Raw genomic sequence first — 19644 nt, 5'->3', positions numbered from 1 at the left:
AATATATTAAAAGTAACACCAGTGTAGTGTTGATCACAAAACATAATGTGATGTTAAAAAGTAAATAATTGACCCACAAGATGTCGATGTCAATCAAATCCAGTGGAAAATATTCAAAACAATACACAGAAATGGAAAGTTTAACTTTTCTTAAACCCATTTCAGTATTATAGACCAATGTTAATTTAACAAAAAAAAAATGGGTGTCAATCTTTTAACACTTTCAAAAGTGTTACTTTAACACCTGCTGACTTGGATACATATGGACACTTTAGGGTGTTAATTCAACACTGGCAGGTTACCAACTGTGGACTGCTTATGGAAATAAGTTGGATTTGAAGAGAAAAGCGCTTAAGGAAAATTATTAAGTGAGCCCCTTCTCAAATACGTGTTTCCAGGAAGGAGCCGTCACACGGGATTGCTCAGCCAATCAGACGCCAGCGAGGGTTAAAGCTGTGCTACATTAACAATCCAGTGAAAAATTAATTTAACTTTTTTTTCTAAAACTACTGTTTGTTCGAGAATTCTTTTAGTTTTTAAAGTATGAAATAGGACAAAACTTTTTCACGGTCGGTGCTGTTTTCACGTTCGACTTTGAAAAACAGAAATGTAATGATTCTGCTGAATAAAATGAATTTACATTCAAAGAAAATTAAACTCATAGCGAATCAACTAATTCAAAGCTGTCTTAACGTATAAACTAGCTATAGACTCTAACGAGACATGTTTTCAGTCCCGTTTGAGACCAGCATTAGCAGGTGGTGCCTCACGTTTTCAGTCAAACATTTTCATCATAACAACCCAGCAAGATCAGACATGTAATCCCAGAAACTGTTTTAACTAGACCAGTGGTTCTGCAAGGACTTACGAATGTCCGAAATTGCTAATTCCAAAAGAATTAAATGACACAGATTGATCTTTTTCTTCTTATTTCTTTAAAAAAAAAACAGAATGTACCCAATATTGAATGAAAATCAAACATTGTATGGGCAAAGTTTGTGTGAGTCACATCCCTGGACGTTCAGGACTGTTTGCAGGGGATAATTGGATTTGGTCAGGTCTTGTGGACATATTGTCGTCAAGGACCCTTCATTTTAATTGTAGGGGCATAGCAAGCCAAAGGGGTCAGTAATAGACCTGGCCAGGGTTTTGGAAATGGGGTATATATACTAAAGAGGAGGAAGAAGTTGGAGAGAAACATAAAAGTATCTGTGAAAGTTGTAGGATATTGAGAATCAAAGCACCGTTTTAGCTCCAGAACGAGGTCGGACCCTCCGAGCGACTGTAGAAAAACAACGTTAGAGAACATCTACAGATCTAGTCGTGAGAGATACAGGTAAGGATATTTTCATTCTGGTTTATTGTGACTGAAATCTTCTGGTCAAGCTTATCTGATTTTACCTTTTAACTCAACTGTTAGTTCCTAAAGTAAACTTGAGAGCTTAAGAACTCTGAGTTCACAGCAAATACTGGTTGGTCCAAATATTACAAATGGCAGTATTATTATATCATATTTTGGGATTGATTTCTAACAATCTGGAGTTTGTAAGTGGAAAAACAAAAATCACTTGAACATATAGCTTTTAGATAAAACATTTTTCGTGTTAATAATTCATTTCTAATTTAATGATCCATTTTCTTTTAGGCGTCAGTGTCATGTCTCGACTCATTTTGCTGCTGGTGCTTCTGATGTGTGTTAGCGCTCAGCTCTCAGACGCTCAGCACTGGTCCCACGGCTGGTATCCTGGAGGAAAACGGGAGCTGGACTCATTTGGAGCATCAGAGGTTATAGATATATATATATATATATATATCTAACAAATTTGATAATGTAGTCATTCATTGAGACTATTTAACTTGTGGTTATACCATCTGTTTTTTATTTTTATTTTTGTTTTGTTTTTCTTCTTCAGATGTCGGAGGAAATTAAGTTGTGTGAGGCAGGGGAATGCAGTTATCTGAGACCCCAGAGGAGGAATACCCTGAGAAACATTGTTGTAAGTAAGCACAGATTATCAGTGATTTCCTTTAAATGTTAACAACATTGTATTTGATTTTATAAAAATGTAATTAGTTGTTTTTTTCAGTAAAAAGACGAAGAAAAAAAAGTCCCTCAGTAACGCCTTGTTAATTTCCTTTCTTCACAGTTAGATGCGCTGGCCAGAGAGCTCCAGAAGAGAAAGTAACTGCTTCCTGTCTCCACTACGCTTTTCTACCTGGCGACCATGTTCTCCTGTGTCTTCATCTTGGAACAATTCTGTGTAGTTTTGTCTGAAGTGGTTTTTCTCAGTGGCAACTCAACGTGAAAGGTATACTAGCCCAAAATAAAGTGTCTATTTTGATACTAACCTCTTTTGTGTGCTTATTTTTAAAGTACTCTGAACTCTGAAAATGTTTAAATGTGAGTGCAAAAGGTAGAGTTTTGGCGGGCTAGTAAATAAAAATGAGATAAATTACACACTCGCATGAGTCATTTTAGACAATTTTTTTTTTTGTGAAGATCTTTTTTTCCCCCAAACATTAGCACAGATTAACTGGAGTTTGATTGGGTCTTTCTAACAAATGTGTTTGCTTTAATGTACCGGCTGGTCTGAAGTCATCAGTTGGCAGCCTCAGGTTTTCTCCAGGATTGCTTTAGCTCCATCCATCTTCCCACTAACTCCAACCCTTCTCGCTGCTGAAAATGCCACCTACCCTAACCCTACCCTACTGCCACAGGATATATGGTTAATTAACTAAAGCAGGAATACAATTGTTTGATAGTTTTCAGATTGTTATTTTTAAAACACTTTGAAAAATGCACTGTACTGAAACCAAAAACGTTGACTTTTTTTTTGACTGGATATGACCCAATTTGAAAACAGTTTTAAAAAAAAAAACATTAATAAAGAAATGGGCGATTATTACAACTACATCCTTCCAAAAGGGCAATAATGCAAGCATAGGTTCAAAATCGAGGCCAAGATTTAAATATGCATCCAGTCCGCTCCTTGCCGGTTTAGTAAATCTGTTTTTTTTTAAATTATTATTATTATTTATAAATCTCTTCAGAAGTGGGACTTGATGAAGAGGTGTGTTTTCCAAGGTAGGATATTGTCCAGCGGTTTTCAGCAGTTAGGCAACCCAATTTTTCTTTCTTTCTTTCTTTCTTTCTTTCTTTCTTTCTTTCTTTCTTTCTTTCTTTCTTTCTTTCTTTCTTTCTTTCTTTCTTTCTTTCTTTCTTTCTTTCTTTTTTGTGTGTGCTTTCTGTAGTCTGTGGTATGTTAATTTATGTTGTTTGCATTTCAATAATCAGATGCTAGAATAAATAAAATACCTGACAAAAACACAATGACAGCTGAGTTTTCTGCCTGTTGTGACTCTTATCTGGGTTACTTCAACTGCGCATGTTCAAAGCAACAGGGGACAAAGATGGAGGCCTCAGCTGTCTGTGCTCTGCAGTCTGCGGAGTCAGACGCTAAAAATAACACTTCTGGTTCCCTTAGTGTGGCTTTTGTCACAGATTCTGAAACAGTAATAAACAGTAAAACTGATAGTACCATGGTTAAAGGTGAGTTGTGTCTGGAATGTAAACATTCAGCCGGCTTATACCCTTACTTTCCTAGCCAACGTTAGCTTCCTCGGCGAGCTGACTAGCATTCGAGCTAGTTAGCTCCTTTATGCTAAAGAGGCTAACGTTTGCTGCAGGGAAGATTCAGTGTTTTAATGAGGCCTGTTGTTTAATGGTTTGTTTCCCAATTAAATGACTTAATTTATTCAGAATTATTATTTTTTTTATTTCAGGGACGGATATTAAAAGTGGCTAATATCTTGTTTTGATTCTCTAAAGTGAATCAAAACAATGTTTTTGCAGTGACGAGGTAAACTCTATTCTCTTGAAAATAACTTAAATTTGATAGACTAAATGATATGGATAAGAGATAAGAGTACATCAGCTGGTTTTCTGTGAATTTTCTGTGAAGGCCAGAAAGTTGCTGTGGGTATGACAACAGGAGCAAAACTAATTCTAATCAGATTCTTATTTGAAAGTGTTTATATTCAAACGCTCTACACAGTGCAGGAAGAGTAATTTTTATTTTTAAGTTAAACAACTCTTGTGCCTCACCTCCAGCAATATCAAAGCAGATTTCCACCCCACAGTTTAGTATGCTGTTGTACTAAGGTCATTATATTTCAATGGGAGTTGCCAAAATTGGCATGTTAATCAGGATATCTGCTCACAAACACTTTGTTGTTTTTTCAAGTTTTATCTTTTTAAGAGACGTCAGTTATACTCTGATTATGTCTATTAATAGAATAGACATAATCAGTCCAAAAAGCAAAAATGTAGGAAGTGCACACCTCTAGATGACTGGTTATCTGCAGCAATAGATGGGGGGGAACGGCATTACTCTGCTCTGTAGAGCTGGTCGCGCTGGCTCTCTCTCTCTGGCACCTTTTTAGAAGACTTGCTATGTTGTGGAAACAACATGGCAGAAAGTTTTTGTGGGTTTGATGTATTTGTTTTCAGTCTTGTTGAACGTTGACACCAGCCCATGGTTACTACTGACGTTTTGAGAGGTTTTAGTTTTGAACATTTACTTTAAAAGTTCACCATTACAGCTTCAGTGACACAGTGTTCGCCTTGGCCACAGTATGTATTCGTCATGTTCTATAGGCCGTACACCATATCATTTAGTCTATCAAATTTAAGTTATTTTCAATATTTTTGGATGTTTGTTTTGAAATAGTCCTTTATGGAGAGCTTTTGCGCAATCACAGAAAGACTAGAAAAATAATCATGGATTTGTGACATCAAGGAATCGATGCACAATTTGTTAGACAATAATAGTGACACCATGTTTTATGCAACAAAAGCCATTTATTTTTGAAATAAGACAAAAAAATATATTTTGACCATGCTCATTATTTATTGGTGTTGTAAAGAAATGTTATTACAGTGACAGCAACAAATTAACATAAAATATCAGAAAATTGAGTGTGAAACAATTAGTTTCATGCGTTTTAAATCAAATGTTTTAGTGATCTTAATGAACTGATAATTATTGCATTTAATACTGAGTGGGAACAAATGATAGAAATTCAGATATCCTGTGATGATGCCAATAAATTATTAGTTATTTTTGTTCTGTTTACAGTACAGTCACACAACTTACTGTAAGTAATCTTAATAGGTAAGTTTTGATTTTAGAGCAGTATTTGAATGTAGGGATAGATTTGCAGTCCAGATTTATGGATTTCTGCAACAAATCACGCAAAGTAATTACGAATATAAATAAACTATATTTTGCTAGTATTTTAGTGTTATTTCAGGTTTGTTATATTGAATACTCTGAATACTTTTTAAATGTAGAAATATTATTTAAAATGTTCACCTTATCTACGAAGAAATATCAAAAGTAGAAAATATTTTATAGAATTTTATGTGAAATTTATGGCGAGATAAAATTGACCAGAAGCCAAAGAAACAGGTGGATTCTCACAGTGTTAATTTAATTCGTCTACAAAATGTATTTTCTATGAAACATCTAAGGGGAGCGGTGGCATAACTTCAGAAAAAAAAAAGTCTCATAAGGCATTGCTTGAGTTATTTGGTCATCATGATTAATTGTATTTAATTCATTTTTGTCATGTAGAACAAAAGAGTGACGAAGAGCTGCTAGAGGGTCTCCTCACTGACTATTATTGCCACATTTGCTCTTCTAACCTGATGTTTGAATCCAATCGGGTGGCCCATTATGAGGTGAGCAGCGACGTCCAAGTCGTGGATTTCTGGCCTGAATGCTGTTCTGACAGGTCATATGACTGTGTTTGGTAATGTCTGCCATCTACTCCAACTGCAGGGAAAACAACACTCTCAGAGAGTCAAAACTTATCTGAATGCTATGAGAGCAGATCTGGGCAGAGGTTGCCAGGTTGGTACCTAATCCGTTTTTTTAATTTGTCCTCTGGGGCCTGGGGCAAAGTAAGGAGGATTTACATGAAACGGTTGCATGCAAAAGTGCTGATACTCCTCGAAGTTTTTTTTTCTGCCAAACAACTTTGTTCTGCCTCACGACTGTTGGCTTTTTGCAACAGAACACGTCCCGCGATAGAAACCGTTTCTGTGAGCTGTGCTACGTGGTGTTCAGCTCGCACGTGGTCGCAAAGTCGCACTACGAAGGCAAAATCCATGCAAAAAATCTGCGTAAGCGAAGTCTTCTCATGCCAGGCAAGTACTTTTTGATTGATTGAAAAGGAATCTGTTGAGGGGGTTTTTCCCCATATGTATCGCCAACTAATATTGTTCATACTCTTTGTGTTCTCAGAATTGTTCAAAGTTCAGCCACAAATTAACCTGAACTTTGTTTCCCACTGAACCCGCAGTCAAGGACACCGCAGTGCGTAACTCGCCAGCCGTCACCCAGGATCCCGTTGGCTCCGACCAGAACTCGTCCCAGGAGGACGACCCGGAGTGTCGCCCCGATCCAACCCCGACCTCAAACAACCCGGCTCTCTCGAACACAGGGGTTGATCTCAAAGATCCCAACAAGTACTGCGCCCTATGTGTCGCCTCTTTTAACAACCCTCAGATGGCCTTGCAGCACTACAACGGACGCAAACACCAGAAAAAAATGGCCAGAGAGGAGCTCCTCAAAGCGCATGGAAACGATGCGCAGCAAGGTACTGCAAGACAACGGGTTTATGTCACAATACATAAAATCTACCCAACTTTAAATAAATTAATTTTAGCTTCTTCTTGGCCTTGTTTTCTTAAACTGCGGAGATACTTGTGTATCTACAGATCACTCTTCTTTATTGTAAAGTGGTAGAAAAAAATCTACATTAAGATGGAAGAAATGAGATGAGCCTCAAAAACAACATACATAATTACATAATTAGATTTTTCCTGTTTGAGGTAGCAAATTGAAGTGAACCATCTTCTATCTTGTCTTAAATTTGTGATATTCTCCTGATGTATGCCATTTGTTTTGTCTCCAGGGAGCTCTTTTATGTGCCAGATGTGTGGCGTGTCAACCAACTCCCTAAAGATGTACCAGGCTCACATGCAGGGAAACAAACACCAGATCAGGTGAGAGCAAGACTTTGTTTTTCCCATTTCAGCTCAATTCAGTTTTTCTGTACAGCATAAATTCACAAGTATTGCCTGAGTCAGATTCAAAGTCAACTAGTTTTAAATAATTCAGTCAAGTTTAGTTTATTACTCAAATTGGTAAAATAAAGAAAAAAAAAACGTTTTCCATCTTAGGAAAACCATCGGGCTGCACGAAATCGCTGACTTGCTGCATTCGCTAACGTCAGACGAAGACGTAGCGAAAGTTTATTGCGTTTGTTAACTTTGCTGAAATTATATTTGAGAAATTACGGTCAAATAAATGTTGGTCTTTCACAAAACATCTGTAAAAGTACGTTAGAATTTGTGGATGAAGCCAAGAGGTATCCACAACTCTGCAAGGAACTGTGTGGAAAGTAAAATCCAACCAGGAGCTGCAGATGTTTTCACACCAGTTTTGAATATCGTTGGCTCGACCTGACCAGATCTACATGCCCCTCTACCCTCTCCAGTAGTTTGTTTGCGTTTTCAAATGGCGAAACTACTCCTTTTTGTCTGCTTAATGTTTGGTGCTTTGATAAACTGAATCAAATGAACACGATGCGTTTAATTTATATTCACGTGAAAGGAAATAAGCCCAACTTTTGTTTGTCTGTTGTTGGGTCAGGGAGAAGAAGTTGAGGATCCTTTTTAAATCCCAGCCAAAGGTCTACAGCACGTTCGCCGACGAACTGGCCGACTACATCCAAGTGCAAAAGGTCAGAGGAATCACCCCCAAGACCAGCGAGCTTCTCCCTGAAGAAAACACACAGAACGACGACGATTATGAAGAAGAAGAGGAGGTGCAGCACAAAGATCAGTGCGATTTGACTGCAGCGCCTGTTTTTCTGCCTAACTTCCCTCAAATTTCCCACCTTCCTCCTCAGCCTTATCCTGGGCCGCGGTTTGCTTTCACTCCAGCTCCATCCTGGCCTCCCATTGGCCGGCCCTACAGCTTTCCTCCTGCTCACCCAAGTTCCACACAGTTTACCGGCTGGCCCACAGACACTGGACGGCAAAGTAGACTCTCTACCTCCTCCACGTGCACCACATCGTCGTCCTCATCTCGTCACAGCTCAGACGGAAGCGAAAGCGATGAATGCGAAAACAGGAATCCAGAAAAGAGAAGAGCGAAAAGACACAGGGAAGATGAGGAGTCTGGCGCGGCGGAGAGCAGGACGAAGAGGCAGAGGATGGAGAGGAGTTATGACTCCGAGGACAGGAGGCGGGAGCAGTTTGGGGAGTCGGGGGAGGAGAGGAGCGGGAAGAAGCTTAAAGCTCACCGCAGGCAGACACGGAAACAGAAAGCATGTCAGCAGGAGGACTTTGAGGCGGACCAGGAAGGAAGCACGAGTGACAGATCACGTTCGCAGGCTAAAACCAGTGCTGAACCCAGCGAGAGTGGACACAGTAAGTCGGCCAAGCCCAGGAAAGAGAAGAAGAAAGCTAAGGAAGTGGTTGACACAAGGACAGAGGAGGAGAAGCTGTGGGACGACTCGATTCTGGGTTGTTGAAACTAATAAATCACACCAACACTATTACTTTTCTCCGATTATGTTCACCTAAAATGTCACTTTATAACACCTAAATTAATAAAATCAAACAGCAGTGTAACTATTTATGTATTGTTATTGGCAGCATTTTTACAAAGGAAAAAATAAGATCACTTCTGAAGGTCTAATGCTAGCTGGCTAGCCTTAAGTCTGGGGTTTTAAGGAAGTGAGTGTGTCTAGAGTGTTAATAATCACTCAGTTACTGAATATAGCTGAAAAGTTTATATTTCTATTATGTTTTGCTAACCATGCCATAGTAACCTTGAAATAAATTGCTTTGATTGTGATTTCCTCCCCCTCCCCATTTTTTTTTTATCTAGAACTGACTGTAGTGCCTTCGGTGTCCTCCGGTTGGCGATATCGAGCTTCAGTCAGAGCCTCAGTGGAGGAAATAAAAGCTCATGGATGCCGAAAGCTTAGTCATTTCTTTCCTTTCGAGCTCCTCTTGAGTTTTCGCTCAAAGGTGCACAGACAGAAGGAACGACGTTCGGCCTGCGTTTGTAACATTCACCGCTGAATATTTTCAAGGCCGTCCTGCCCTGTGGCGCCGCATAAAACGTGTGAAAGAAGAGGAAGAAACTGGATGCTGAGGCAGTTTTGACTCCGCGTGCATCAGCGTGTGATGTGGATGGATTTGCACACATGCTTGGGGTCGTACAGGTGCGAGGTTTCAAATGAGAACAACTCTTCGCAAACCTCAGCGATGTGTTCAGAACGGCATGTGACGAGGTCAAATGAGGCAGCTCACACTGCTCAAAGCTAGAAGAGGATTTGTTGTTGCAGTAGAAGATATTTGTTCTTTTTTTTTAACACAAAGATAAATTAGGTGTTCAGAGTAGTGTTTTAGTCCAACTGTAATCCACTGGTTTAACAATAATTCCTGAAAAATGGGTTTTCAGGATATGTTACTCAGATCCAACTGAACAACAGTTTATTTCAATAACTCAGTACGCTGCTTTTTCCATGTTGTCTCTTCGTCTTCTCCTACTACAGCTTTTCCTTCCAGCCAACTTTTCATTCATATTTTAAACAGCATCCTGAACAGCAAGCTTTTGTGACCCAACTTCCTCGTATTGTAGAGCAGGGCTGTCCAGCTCATCTTTATTTTGAGCCATATCGAGTTCATGAAGGACGAGTTATACCAGTTTTTTTTTTCATAGATAAAACCCATTAAATTGTTAAAATATTAACAAATGGCTGTCTCTGCAGTTCAGTAAATTCTTAAAATATTGAGCTTTTTTTTTTTTTTTTTAAATTGATGTGATTTGGCAGTGTAGAGATAAAAACTACACTGCCAAATATACTACACTGATATATTTTTACCACAACTTGTTAATGAAGATGCGTCTCTCTGCAGTCTAGAGGGCCACATGAAAAGCTTTCGATGGCCAGATTTGGCCCCCAGGCCTTGAGTTTACATGAAATAGGCCTGTGTGTAATGAATCTCTCCAATATACAGGTTTCACTGTTAGATTACGGAAGTAAATGTGTGTCTCAATAAATCTGAATGTCACTGAAATGTTCTTATTTTTGTGATTCACGAGCTGGAACTTGTATCTTGTGTCGACTCGTTGCTCACAGGGTGATTCATTTCAATTTATGTATGTTAATTTTGATAATTACTGCTTACAACTGATGGAAACTAAAGATTTTAACGATTTAATGCTGATTATGCAGTAAGGATATGCATAGTACACTATCGTGTTTATTGCATCTGAGTGAGTTGTTCGCAAGAGATCAATTTAAAATAGGAATTCACACGACTCAGCTTCCTTTGCTTTAACTTATTAAAAAGATCAAATAAACTCCGCTTAAGATGAACTATAAAAGTGTTTTTTAAGTGAAACTCCCTCAAATCCAAACTTCGAATGAATGTTCTCTCTTGTGAATGAGTACCGCTTAAAGCTACTGGTGACTTTATTCACACTAAGAAGTGTGAATAAAGCGACTTGGATATTTTTGCAGACAAAGAGACTGTAACACTCGACTGCATGGAGTAGAAAAGTGAACTTTAGAGGTTCAGCTCTGCCGTCTTCTGCTCAAAGCGTGGCGACAGAGACCAACAAAGGCTTCAGAGCTCCACGGCGCGTTGAGCGCACCTCTGAAGGCCCCTGAGATCTCCTGTTTTCAAAGAATCCTGTGGTCTCGTTCCCTGTCTCGCTCTGAACTTCGACCCCCGTAGAACTGTAAGCTGCCCACATCCTCTCAGTTTAAGACCCCCGCCAGGCCGCCCCAACAGCACAGGCACTGCTGAGCTTGAAGGATCAGACGGCTTATTGGCAGAACGTGATGTTCTGGCATTTGTTCTTGAATTGTTGCTTTTCAAAAACATTAAAAGGCTAAATGGCACTAAAGTCCAGTAATTCAATTCAATTCGGTTTATTTCTATGTTGCCAATTCACGACTTGTCGACTTGAGGAACTTTACAAAAAAAAAAAAGTAATTTAAGTTCAATCTCACATCAACTCATGCTAGTCATTAACAATGCTTCAAGTTCAGTTCATTTTCCAAATTACAGAGCAGACACACAAAAAAGATAGAGAGTGCAGGAGTTACTTTCTATGTTGATGAAAAGTAAAAAGACAATAGAGCAGCGAGAGCGTCGTGTTGCAGCGTTGCCCCTCCAGGAAGTGATCACGACCAAACAGCGTGGCAGATTATTTGTCTCAAATGGATTTCCCCTCAGCAATATAAATTAATCGTCCAGATTCAGTTCTTTCCTAAATGTCTTCAGTAAATTGGGTTGGTTGAACCTCCAGTCTTGTCCGATCCTAACCTGTGAAATGCATCCTGTTTGATGTTTTCCTCACTTAAACCTGACAAAGAAATTGGAAAACATTTGAGCCCCCCGTTGGGAGTTGAAATATCAGGTTTATATGTGTTGAGTGTGCAGTAATCACAAGCTGAAATGCTGCTGGTTCAGACTGAACCCCAGAAGCACTTTTTGACGACGGGCTAATTTCTAATCACTGCTGGTAAATCCCAATATCGGGTAAATCTGATATTTGTCAGAGGACGTGGCAGTTCCCATGGAAACGGTGCGCTGATGGGCCTTTCATCCTGCCCTCCATCATCCCACCTGACCACACACACACTCCCCCAACAAAATCTGCAAAGCGTAGGTGTGTAACTCACCTGTATCAAACTCCAGGCCTGTTAAAAGTTAAGAAGAAGTTAAGGGTGTTTCCTTTCTGCCACTCATAACTGATTAGTTTTAGTCTTTGAGCTTCTTCTGATTGTAATTCCCCCCAAATCAATTCTAAATATTCAGGTTGACCAGTAAAGTTGTCCTTTGATGGTTTGGGCTAACATGAACCGTGTGAGCCCTTTAAATACGAGGACGTGCTGCACTGTAACGACTTCTGAGTAAAAACTGAGACATTTCAGCAAGACATGAGGAGGCTGCTTTACTCTGATGAAAGGATGAATAATGCGTCTCATGTAGATATTATTCATATAGATCACAAAGAAATCTAGTCAGTGCTGTGCAGAGAAATACCTCAGGGTTTCATATTTGGACACAAATGATGCAGCGATATCCTGCTTTTAGTACTGAGCTATATAAAGATGATCAGTAATAAAACCACACAGGCTGTTATTAGTTAACCTCCATTGCAGGATCACCTGAGATCAATTCCTCTGCGTTGCTGTTTATTCACCTTCGCTATCTTGCTACATAGGGAATTCAACTGTACTAAAATGTCTTGTTCAGTTAAAGATCTAAAAACCTAAATCATGGATGTGTTACGAGGCGGCAGCAGAGGCAGCTCTGGTGGTCCAGTCGAATTCTGGATTTTAATGCTGAAATGAAGGATTATTTGAAATCAGTTTGGTTTTTGCAGCTGCTCTCTGTTACAGAAAAAGAAAAAAAAAAAAAACATGAGCTTGTACGCGGTTTAAAATAGTTTCTTTAAACCAGATTTAAAGAGTCTCTACATAATATAAAAACACTTTCACTTTGTCTCAGATGTTAATAATCTTTATTTGCCAAAAAAAATAGAATAATCTTTTCACTAAATCATATCAGTTTTCTCTAAAAGCGTGTATTTTTTCGTTTTAGTCCCGCCCCTGTGGGCTTTACGCTTGTTTCACATGGCATCAAGCAAAGAAATATAACAAATAAATGCACACAACGATTAAAAACTGCTTTATATTATGATTTTATTCTGATCACTAATAGATTGATATCCCAGTTCCGTAAGTCGCTGTTCCCTCTCCATTTGGTGCACTGAGCTCCTAAAGCTGCACACAGGGCTCTGCTAGACTCTAGGTCACACACCTGGCTCCAGACCACAGCGCTGCAAGCTGCTGCTCTCTCAATACACATGTTTTTTTTGGGGGGGGGTTTTTTATTGTTTGATATGCGGTATCATGCCTGCTCTTATCGTTACCACTTGTTTTCATCTGCTTGAAATGATCGTGGCGACGAGACACTCACTGCTCCAAGTGAGAGACTACAATAAAAATTTAATTCAATAAAATAACGAGCATCAGGTTTTATCGCAGATCGAAGTCGTTTTTTATGTGTCAGCAAAACGTTGGCATGTTAAGTCTTAAAGTTATCGTGAAACTGCGCCAAGTTAAACTCTGAACCATCAAAAAGTAAGCACATGTTTAGTGAATGCAATTTACACAGGTGTAAACTGGGTTTACACAGAAAGTGTTGTGTTGGGCCAATCCTCCCGGTGTGTGTTTGGGCTCCCCTGATAGGCCCTGTGTGTGTGTCACACCGGGGTGGTGACTTTGAGGCAGACTGGCCCATCAGCAGCACAGTTCCTCCCATCATCTCTGACTGACTGACAGGCAGATAGCAGGAACAGAAAGCGTCGGCAGCTGCCTTCATCGATCACTCATCTTTTACACACACACACACACTCTTGAACACGGTGGCGAATCAACAAAATGAACGCTCCGCTCCTGTTTCGGCTTCTACTGACAGCAGCTTCGATTTGGACATTTGGTAAGATCGTGACATTTTTTTATTGTTCTTTTTTTTTTTTTTTTGGATTGCAGTGTTGTACGCACTGTTTCTCCGTAGCAGACTCCGTAGTGCCTGTTGTTTAACTTTGCTCTCCTGCCTTGTGTTTGTGCTACAATTTGTTATGTGATTTTTAAAAAAATAGATTTTATATAAATATATATATATGCAGTAAAGATCTGTGTGTTGTTACTCCTGTTGCGCTTACTGCAGGAGGCCTTCACAGAGGTCAGCTCCTCTTTTGAGCGGCATCATAATTATTTGTGTTCTGTATTCGGCAGCGAGTTGGATATTTTCTTAGACTGCTTGTTTGTTTTCTTGAATTTGTGCATTTTATGAATCTTTAATAGAAAATCATCATTCAAGCGACTCAACAGCAAGCAAACTTTAACTCGTCCTGCACTGTCAGCCGGTTATCTGTACATTGTAATATCAGCGATTTCAACTGAAATATGTGGACATAAAAAACAAAAAAACGTAAGAAACAAAGTGTAAAAGGCTTCCTAGCTTATTGTGAATTTAGATTAAGTAAATCGTCCGATGGAGGCCTCTCGCTTAAATATTTTATACGTTCTACATTTCCATTTCCAAAAGTCCCCCTCTCCGAGTTTCACATTTTGTTTCAATTGCATTTTCAGTGTTTTCCTAAAATCGGCTGAGTTGATGGTGTTTTCGTCTTTTCTGCATGAACTGTAGGGAAAATAAAGAAGTGCTCCCTAAGCTTTACAGACAACAAACACTGGTTTTTGCAGACGGAGGCCCCAATATGCATTTTTAAAAATCTTTTCAGACTTTGTTTTGTCTTGCTCTACTCAACAATAAATAAATGAAAAGATCTTAACTACTCTTAGCTAGACCTTTTTAGTTGTTGGTGTTTGACTTTCTTTATTATAATCTCAAACTTTGTGTTTTCGCTCTCTAGGTTTGTGCCAACCAGTTGTTTACCCTGCGATCAGCAGCACTGAGAGTATTGAATGTGACTGTGGTAAACTCAACTGTGACTCTGTCTACTGGTTCCGAACTGTTCCCAGCGAGGGCAAAGCAGAGTTTATTGGCAGATCCAACAACGCTGACCGTTTCAACTATGGGTCTTCATACGAGGCAGACAAACATCGCTTCAAGCTAAGCAAGAGGGGCAGCTCGACCTTTGTCCTGCGCATCATCAATGTGACTAAAGCGGACGCAGGGATTTACTCGTGCGCCACTGTAATGGCTGCTAGAGAGATGCATTTTAATCCTGGGGTTGTTTTTCGGCCAGGAGGTTAGTATACTGAAGTTCTCTGTTTTGCTTCGGTAAGTCTTGAGTGTTTATTAATGCGTGTTGGGAAAAGTTTTAATGCAATCTCTGCCAGATTTTTATAGCCACAAGGGGTGTAGGTAAATGGATGACATCTTTTGCACTATAACAACAAAAATACAAATGAACTCACAAGTGGAAGTAATTGTGCGCCAGGCAATGACGACCAATGAAGTTTGGATACGATTCTCTCTCTCTTTTTTTTTTTTTTTACAATTCAACTTCCACCTTCTCCACTATTTTATAACTTGACATAAAAACTACAACCAATCCAAACATAAAGACTCAGTATATTCCCTTGTTTATTTCGTTCAAGATCAGAAGATATTCTCCAGCCGACCTTTTTCTGTTTTCTTTGTTTGGCCATGCTGGACTCACGAACGGTCTCTTGCTGCTTTTCCTGTGAGACGTTAAGATGCCGTACACATTCGTGGAGGATTTACGAAACTTATCTCAGATTCTGGCTGAACTCCAAAATGTTCATTCCTTTGAACTACAAATGTAAAATAATAACGGGTTTAAGATGTCAGCTTTTGGATGTGGCATATCTATTGGACATGATTGTTCATCAGCGCATTACTGTCTGCAGATAGAAATGCAAGAAATAAGGCTCAGCATGGTGAAAGGAGAGTCTCCAAAAGCGTGCATCATATAGCGAAAAAACTTTAGGGCCTTTAAGATTTATGAAAATAGCAAACAGATCAAAAATACTGCAACCCTCCACATTTATTGACCGCTTGATGAAGATACGCTAAAAGCTTTTAAAACGCCACCCATAAAAAAAAATATGTTTTTTTAAAAGATCCACCAAAGGAGCAAATATACTTAACAACTATTTTTCAAATAAGTGTATCTGGACTGTTTTGTAAAGTGTGCTTCACTTTTTTAAAGTGTCAAGGAACGTTTCATGAAGAACTTCTTATTGGGTCGATGGCGGTTCAGGAGGTCGTCCCGTTGGTTCGAATCCTTGTCTCAGACACATCACCCGCCTTGCCTTCTGCTGGTGGGCCGAGGGTCTGGTGGCTCCGGTGCGTGGCAGCATGGCAGCCTGTCCCAGGGCAGCTGTGGCTACAATGTAGCTCACCACCATCATGAACAGAGCAAATGTAGTGTGAAGCGCTTCGGGGTCCTCTGGGCTTCATAAAGCGCTAGGCGAGGAGAAAAGACAGACAATGCATGACTTTCTCTTTTCTGGGGATCTAAACATTTTGCTCTCTGGATCTCACTTTCTCTTAAACGCTACTGAAAATGGGAAAGACCAGAGAGCATGACATTCAAGTAAGGAAGATGTGTAGGCCTCAACGAAAGTTTCAGGTGTATTATTTTTTATCTTATCCCTGCGCATAATTTCTAAATCGCAAAGCTGCTTGGACCGCAACAAATATTAACCACATATGGTATTAGGATGCTGCAGCCTCTCTCGTCTAGTAATCGACCGCTTGTTCTTTAATACGACATGAAATAACTCAGGACGGCAAGAAACTGCAACAAAGTTGTTTCGCTGCCAAAACGCTGATGCATCAAAGTTTCATCTTCCAAGAATAAAATTAAATAATTATTTTGATCTCAAAACTTTGCATCTATTCATCGTACGCAATGAACGCAAAGCTGAAATACCTTAAGACGGCTTAGTTTAGCACTTATTCCAAATCAAATGGTCATCTCACAGTTTAAAACTCTCACTTTGAATGATGGGACAACAAACCTAGTTTTTCAAAGTGAGATGCTACAGCAACAAAAGATTAATTTATACCCGGGATTTTTACGCATCGTCAACCGGCGGTGCTAAATAAATGTGGAGGTCCGCGTACGTAAGAATTTGCTGCAATGATTCACATAAAATGATCTTTTGGTTTTTTTCTAACTTTACATGTGTGGCTCTTTTCGGCAGAGACCCGTCCAACTTTGCCTCCAGTCACGAAGCCTAAACCCAAACCCAGCTGCCCTTGCTCTTCCAAGAACCAGCCTCAGGGTACGTGAGGTTTTTCAGCAGCTTCACCATGACGACACAAGATAATAACTCTCTCTGCTTGGAGGGTGCAAATGTTGTCAGAATGGAATCAAACCGAAGCAATAGAAGACAATGTAAACGACAGAACCTGAAGGCAGATTATACAAGAGTGCAGCTAAATTATGTGCAAAAGACTGACTGAATCCCAATCAGTGTAAATGTAACGCTTGTTTTCTCCAGACGGCTGCGACTCCCTGATTTTCTGGCCGCTTGTCGGAGTCGTTGCGGGCTTGGCTCTGGGTCTTCTCTGCACGCTGTATTATTTCAGCAGTAAGTGCTGCTTTATGCAGTTTCTTCTGTGGGATGAACATCTGCATCATCAAACATTCAAATATCACATCTTTTTTTTCCCTTTTTTTTTTCCACCTTCAAACTGTTTTTGACTGTTTTCCCAACAGGACTGCCCAAAAAGTGTCACCACCACTTTGTGAAGTAAGTCCAGATGTAGAATTGTTTCGGCTTCTTTCTATGAAAAATGTTTTTGTTTTTTTCCCTCTTCATTCTGTTTAGACTTATCTCTATAAACTGATTTACTTTTGTTTTCTGTTATTAAGGAAGAGGCTGATGAACTGAAGAAATTCATTTTCTGCTTTTGCTGAACCTTAAGTAAGTATCCTGTGCATTAGGTAATTTATAATTGTTACATTTATTTAAAAACTAACAAAGCCTGCTCCTCTGACTGCAGGTGCAGCATTTGAGATGCCGGATCGCTTCACTGCAGCTCTTCATCGTCTGGAGACTGAGCAGCTTGAAGCACCCTGAAGATCTTCTTTGCTAAAAGCAATTACCTCTAAATGGAGAACATGTCCACAGCCTGAGGCAGGACATTGTTGTATTATATTGTCAAATATTAAGAAATTCTTTTAGACAGATTATTTTCATGTGTCGCTGATTCATGTGTTTATCATTTAGTCATTTTACTTTCAACTAAAAAAAAGATCACATGTTTATTTTCTCTGTATTATTGTTACATTTTTTGACAAAATTTTTTCTTTCTGTTATTTTTAGTTTAAAAAAAAAATCACCTGGATATTTTCTGCAAGCGTACGCTCATTTCCTGCGTCGTTTTTGCCCTTTTTGTATTTATTTGTTTGCGTCACGTCGTTTCAGAAGTGTTGCACGTTCACGGCTGGATCCCAGAGATGAGAACACGTTTTATCTGCTGTTGAAACGAATAAATTTATGCTTTTCCACCTTATCGCAGAGAGACGAGAGTTTCTGTCATCGGTTCTGGATGGATGGAGGGTAACGATTCGACGCAGCGTTAGGAACCTAGTGACAAAGGACATATTCAGTTTTTGGAGGTTCTCAGAAGTCCTCTACTTCAAAACAGAAAAATAAAACGGAGCCGAGTAGTTGTGTGTACCCGTTTGGAGATGTTTGGAAGTGGGCGTTGTACTTCCATTGTCAATATTGTGTTGAGCGGAAGTTGAGTAGGTGAGTGACAGGGTTCGGTTTTCTTCTTCTAGTTTTGATCTGTGACTTGCATCATATTCAGTTTCTGTTTTAGCTGCAGCCAATATGTGCGTGCTGGAGCTTTACTGTAAGTGTGGAGGGTCTAAGGTCATTTTACAGCACAATGTGTGTCTACTGCTACCTCAAACACACACACACACATCTAGTAACAACCCTCAGTCACATACACGTTCACACCTGTGTGACTGGGGAGTGCAGAGGGCTCGGCGGAGCTGGTGGTGGTGATGCGGGTCTCGTTCAGGGGGGGTAAGGGGGGCTGCACAGCCCCTTTTCCTGTGTGCCGAAGACGCAGGAGACAAAGAGCCATGCTCTCAGGAGATGCTATCGCTCCGCTCAGCTTTGAGCTCCTCATCTCGTCTCTGAAACAAAGCGACCGCAAAGAATACCACACAGAACCACAAGCTCTGACAGCTTCACAGAGACTTAAGAGAAAGACACATAAGACTCTTTGGAAATGAAAAACACGTCAACGAAAGTTAGAATGAATAAAACAATGTGGAGGATTTTCTTAAGCCTTTTGTTTTTTTTAAAAAAAATTATGTTATCATTAATAATGTGATGCAATATTTAGAAAAACTGTTTTGTGGTTTATTTCTGTTGTGGTACCATCAGATATTTGGTGAATATCTGTAAACAGCGGCGACGTTTTTTTTCGTGCATGCAGTCAGATAAAGCCAGGAAAACACGGCAACAAGTTGAGTTTCAGAACAACTTTTATTGAGTGAGTGTAAAAAAAATCATCCATTTCCAAAAAAAAAAGAAAAGAACAAATACCGTGTAAGAACATAAAATTAACGTATCAGGCAGCATTGGAGAGCATGACGAAGTCAGTAACCGTCATTCAAGCGGTCTCTTTGAACTGGCCATGGCCCAGTTTCCTGTGTCAAGTTAGGTTTTGTAAAATGTTCCATCATACTGTTCCATTTCATATCAAATGTATTAAAGCAGCACATTTAGAAACATCAGTGTTGACCCAAGTGTTTCACCAAGGGTAGAAAGCAACGGCAGCAATAAAAATCAACAAGAACAATAAACAGAATAAAAAGTTGAGAACATCAATCAAACAGGTCTGAACTCAAATTGAAGGCAAGGGCAACGAAATGAAATTAGTTTTCAAGAGGGATTTTAAAAAACTGCGCAGACTCTGCAGCACAAATAGCAGGTTGTTTCGCTGCAGCGACAGTAGCTTGATCTCTGCTGCGCTTTAATTTGACCATCGGTGTCTGGCTAGATGTC

General features: G+C 39.6%; 3 protein-coding genes across 6 annotated transcripts; all 3 read left to right on the top strand.

Moving 5' to 3' along the window:
* The first annotated feature begins 1186 nt into the window (after positions 1-1186).
* Positions 1187-2336, top strand: gnrh2 (gonadotropin-releasing hormone 2). Of its 2 annotated transcripts, none has more exons than XM_015035270.1 (4): positions 1187-1336; positions 1653-1785; positions 1914-1997; positions 2148-2336. In XM_015035270.1, the coding sequence occupies exons 2-4, from the start codon at positions 1657-1659 to the stop codon at positions 2184-2186; spliced, it is 252 nt and encodes an 83-aa protein (XP_014890756.1). In that variant the 5' UTR covers positions 1187-1336; positions 1653-1656; the 3' UTR covers positions 2187-2336. The 2 variants fall into 2 exon arrangements, with proteins under 2 accessions (XP_014890756.1, XP_014890755.1); XM_015035269.1 differs by having other exon boundaries at positions 1189-1336; positions 1646-1785.
* Positions 2337-3048: 712 nt separating this feature from the next.
* Positions 3049-8933, top strand: zmat1 (zinc finger matrin-type 1). Of its 3 annotated transcripts, none has more exons than XM_015035266.1 (7): positions 3049-3085; positions 5637-5743; positions 5844-5915; positions 6079-6211; positions 6367-6663; positions 6982-7072; positions 7722-8933. In XM_015035266.1, exons 1-7 carry the CDS (start codon positions 3064-3066, stop codon positions 8605-8607), a joined length of 1608 nt encoding a protein of 535 aa, XP_014890752.1. In that variant the 5' UTR covers positions 3049-3063; the 3' UTR covers positions 8608-8933. The 3 variants fall into 3 exon arrangements, with proteins under 3 accessions (XP_014890752.1, XP_014890751.1, XP_014890754.1); XM_015035265.1 differs by lacking the exon at positions 3049-3085 and adding an exon at positions 3377-3550; XM_015035268.1 differs by lacking the exon at positions 3049-3085 and adding an exon at positions 4039-4162.
* Positions 8934-13421: 4488 nt separating this feature from the next.
* On the top strand, positions 13422-18130 carry cd8b (cd8 beta). Its single transcript, XM_015035262.1, has 7 exons — positions 13422-13606; positions 14547-14885; positions 16813-16893; positions 17113-17202; positions 17331-17364; positions 17487-17538; positions 17618-18130. Exons 1-6 carry the CDS (start codon positions 13549-13551, stop codon positions 17503-17505), a joined length of 621 nt encoding a protein of 206 aa, XP_014890748.1. The 5' UTR covers positions 13422-13548; the 3' UTR covers positions 17506-17538; positions 17618-18130.
* The last annotated feature ends 1514 nt before the right edge of the window (positions 18131-19644 follow it).

This window comes from Poecilia latipinna, unplaced genomic scaffold (assembly GCF_001443285.1).
Source record: "Poecilia latipinna isolate Pla-1442-1.1 unplaced genomic scaffold, P_latipinna-1.0 Scaffold329, whole genome shotgun sequence".
NCBI lineage: Eukaryota > Metazoa > Chordata > Actinopteri > Cyprinodontiformes > Poeciliidae > Poecilia > Poecilia latipinna.
Note: the sequence above shows the minus strand (reverse complement) of the source record. Positions and strands in the feature narration are given on the sequence as shown.

Bases quoted from the DNA above. Each gene is read 5' to 3' on its own strand.
- gnrh2 (XM_015035270.1), top strand. From the start codon at position 1,657: ATGTCTCGACTCATTTTGCTGCTGGTGCTTCTGATGTGTGTTAGCGCT. The intron at 1,786-1,913 runs GTTATAGATATA...TTTCTTCTTCAG, and splicing joins ACTCATTTGGAGCATCAGAG to ATGTCGGAGGAAATTAAGTT. The intron at 1,998-2,147 runs GTAAGTAAGCAC...CTTTCTTCACAG, and splicing joins ATACCCTGAGAAACATTGTT to TTAGATGCGCTGGCCAGAGA.
- zmat1 (XM_015035265.1), top strand. From the start codon at position 3,412: ATGGAGGCCTCAGCTGTCTGTGCTCTGCAGTCTGCGGAGTCAGACGCT. The intron at 5,916-6,078 runs GTTGGTACCTAA...TTTTTGCAACAG, and splicing joins ATCTGGGCAGAGGTTGCCAG to AACACGTCCCGCGATAGAAA. The intron at 6,664-6,981 runs GTACTGCAAGAC...TTTTGTCTCCAG, and splicing joins TGGAAACGATGCGCAGCAAG to GGAGCTCTTTTATGTGCCAG.
- cd8b (XM_015035262.1), top strand. From the start codon at position 13,549: ATGAACGCTCCGCTCCTGTTTCGGCTTCTACTGACAGCAGCTTCGATT. The intron at 14,886-16,812 runs GTTAGTATACTG...TCTTTTCGGCAG, and splicing joins GGTTGTTTTTCGGCCAGGAG to AGACCCGTCCAACTTTGCCT. The intron at 16,894-17,112 runs GTACGTGAGGTT...TGTTTTCTCCAG, and splicing joins TTCCAAGAACCAGCCTCAGG to ACGGCTGCGACTCCCTGATT.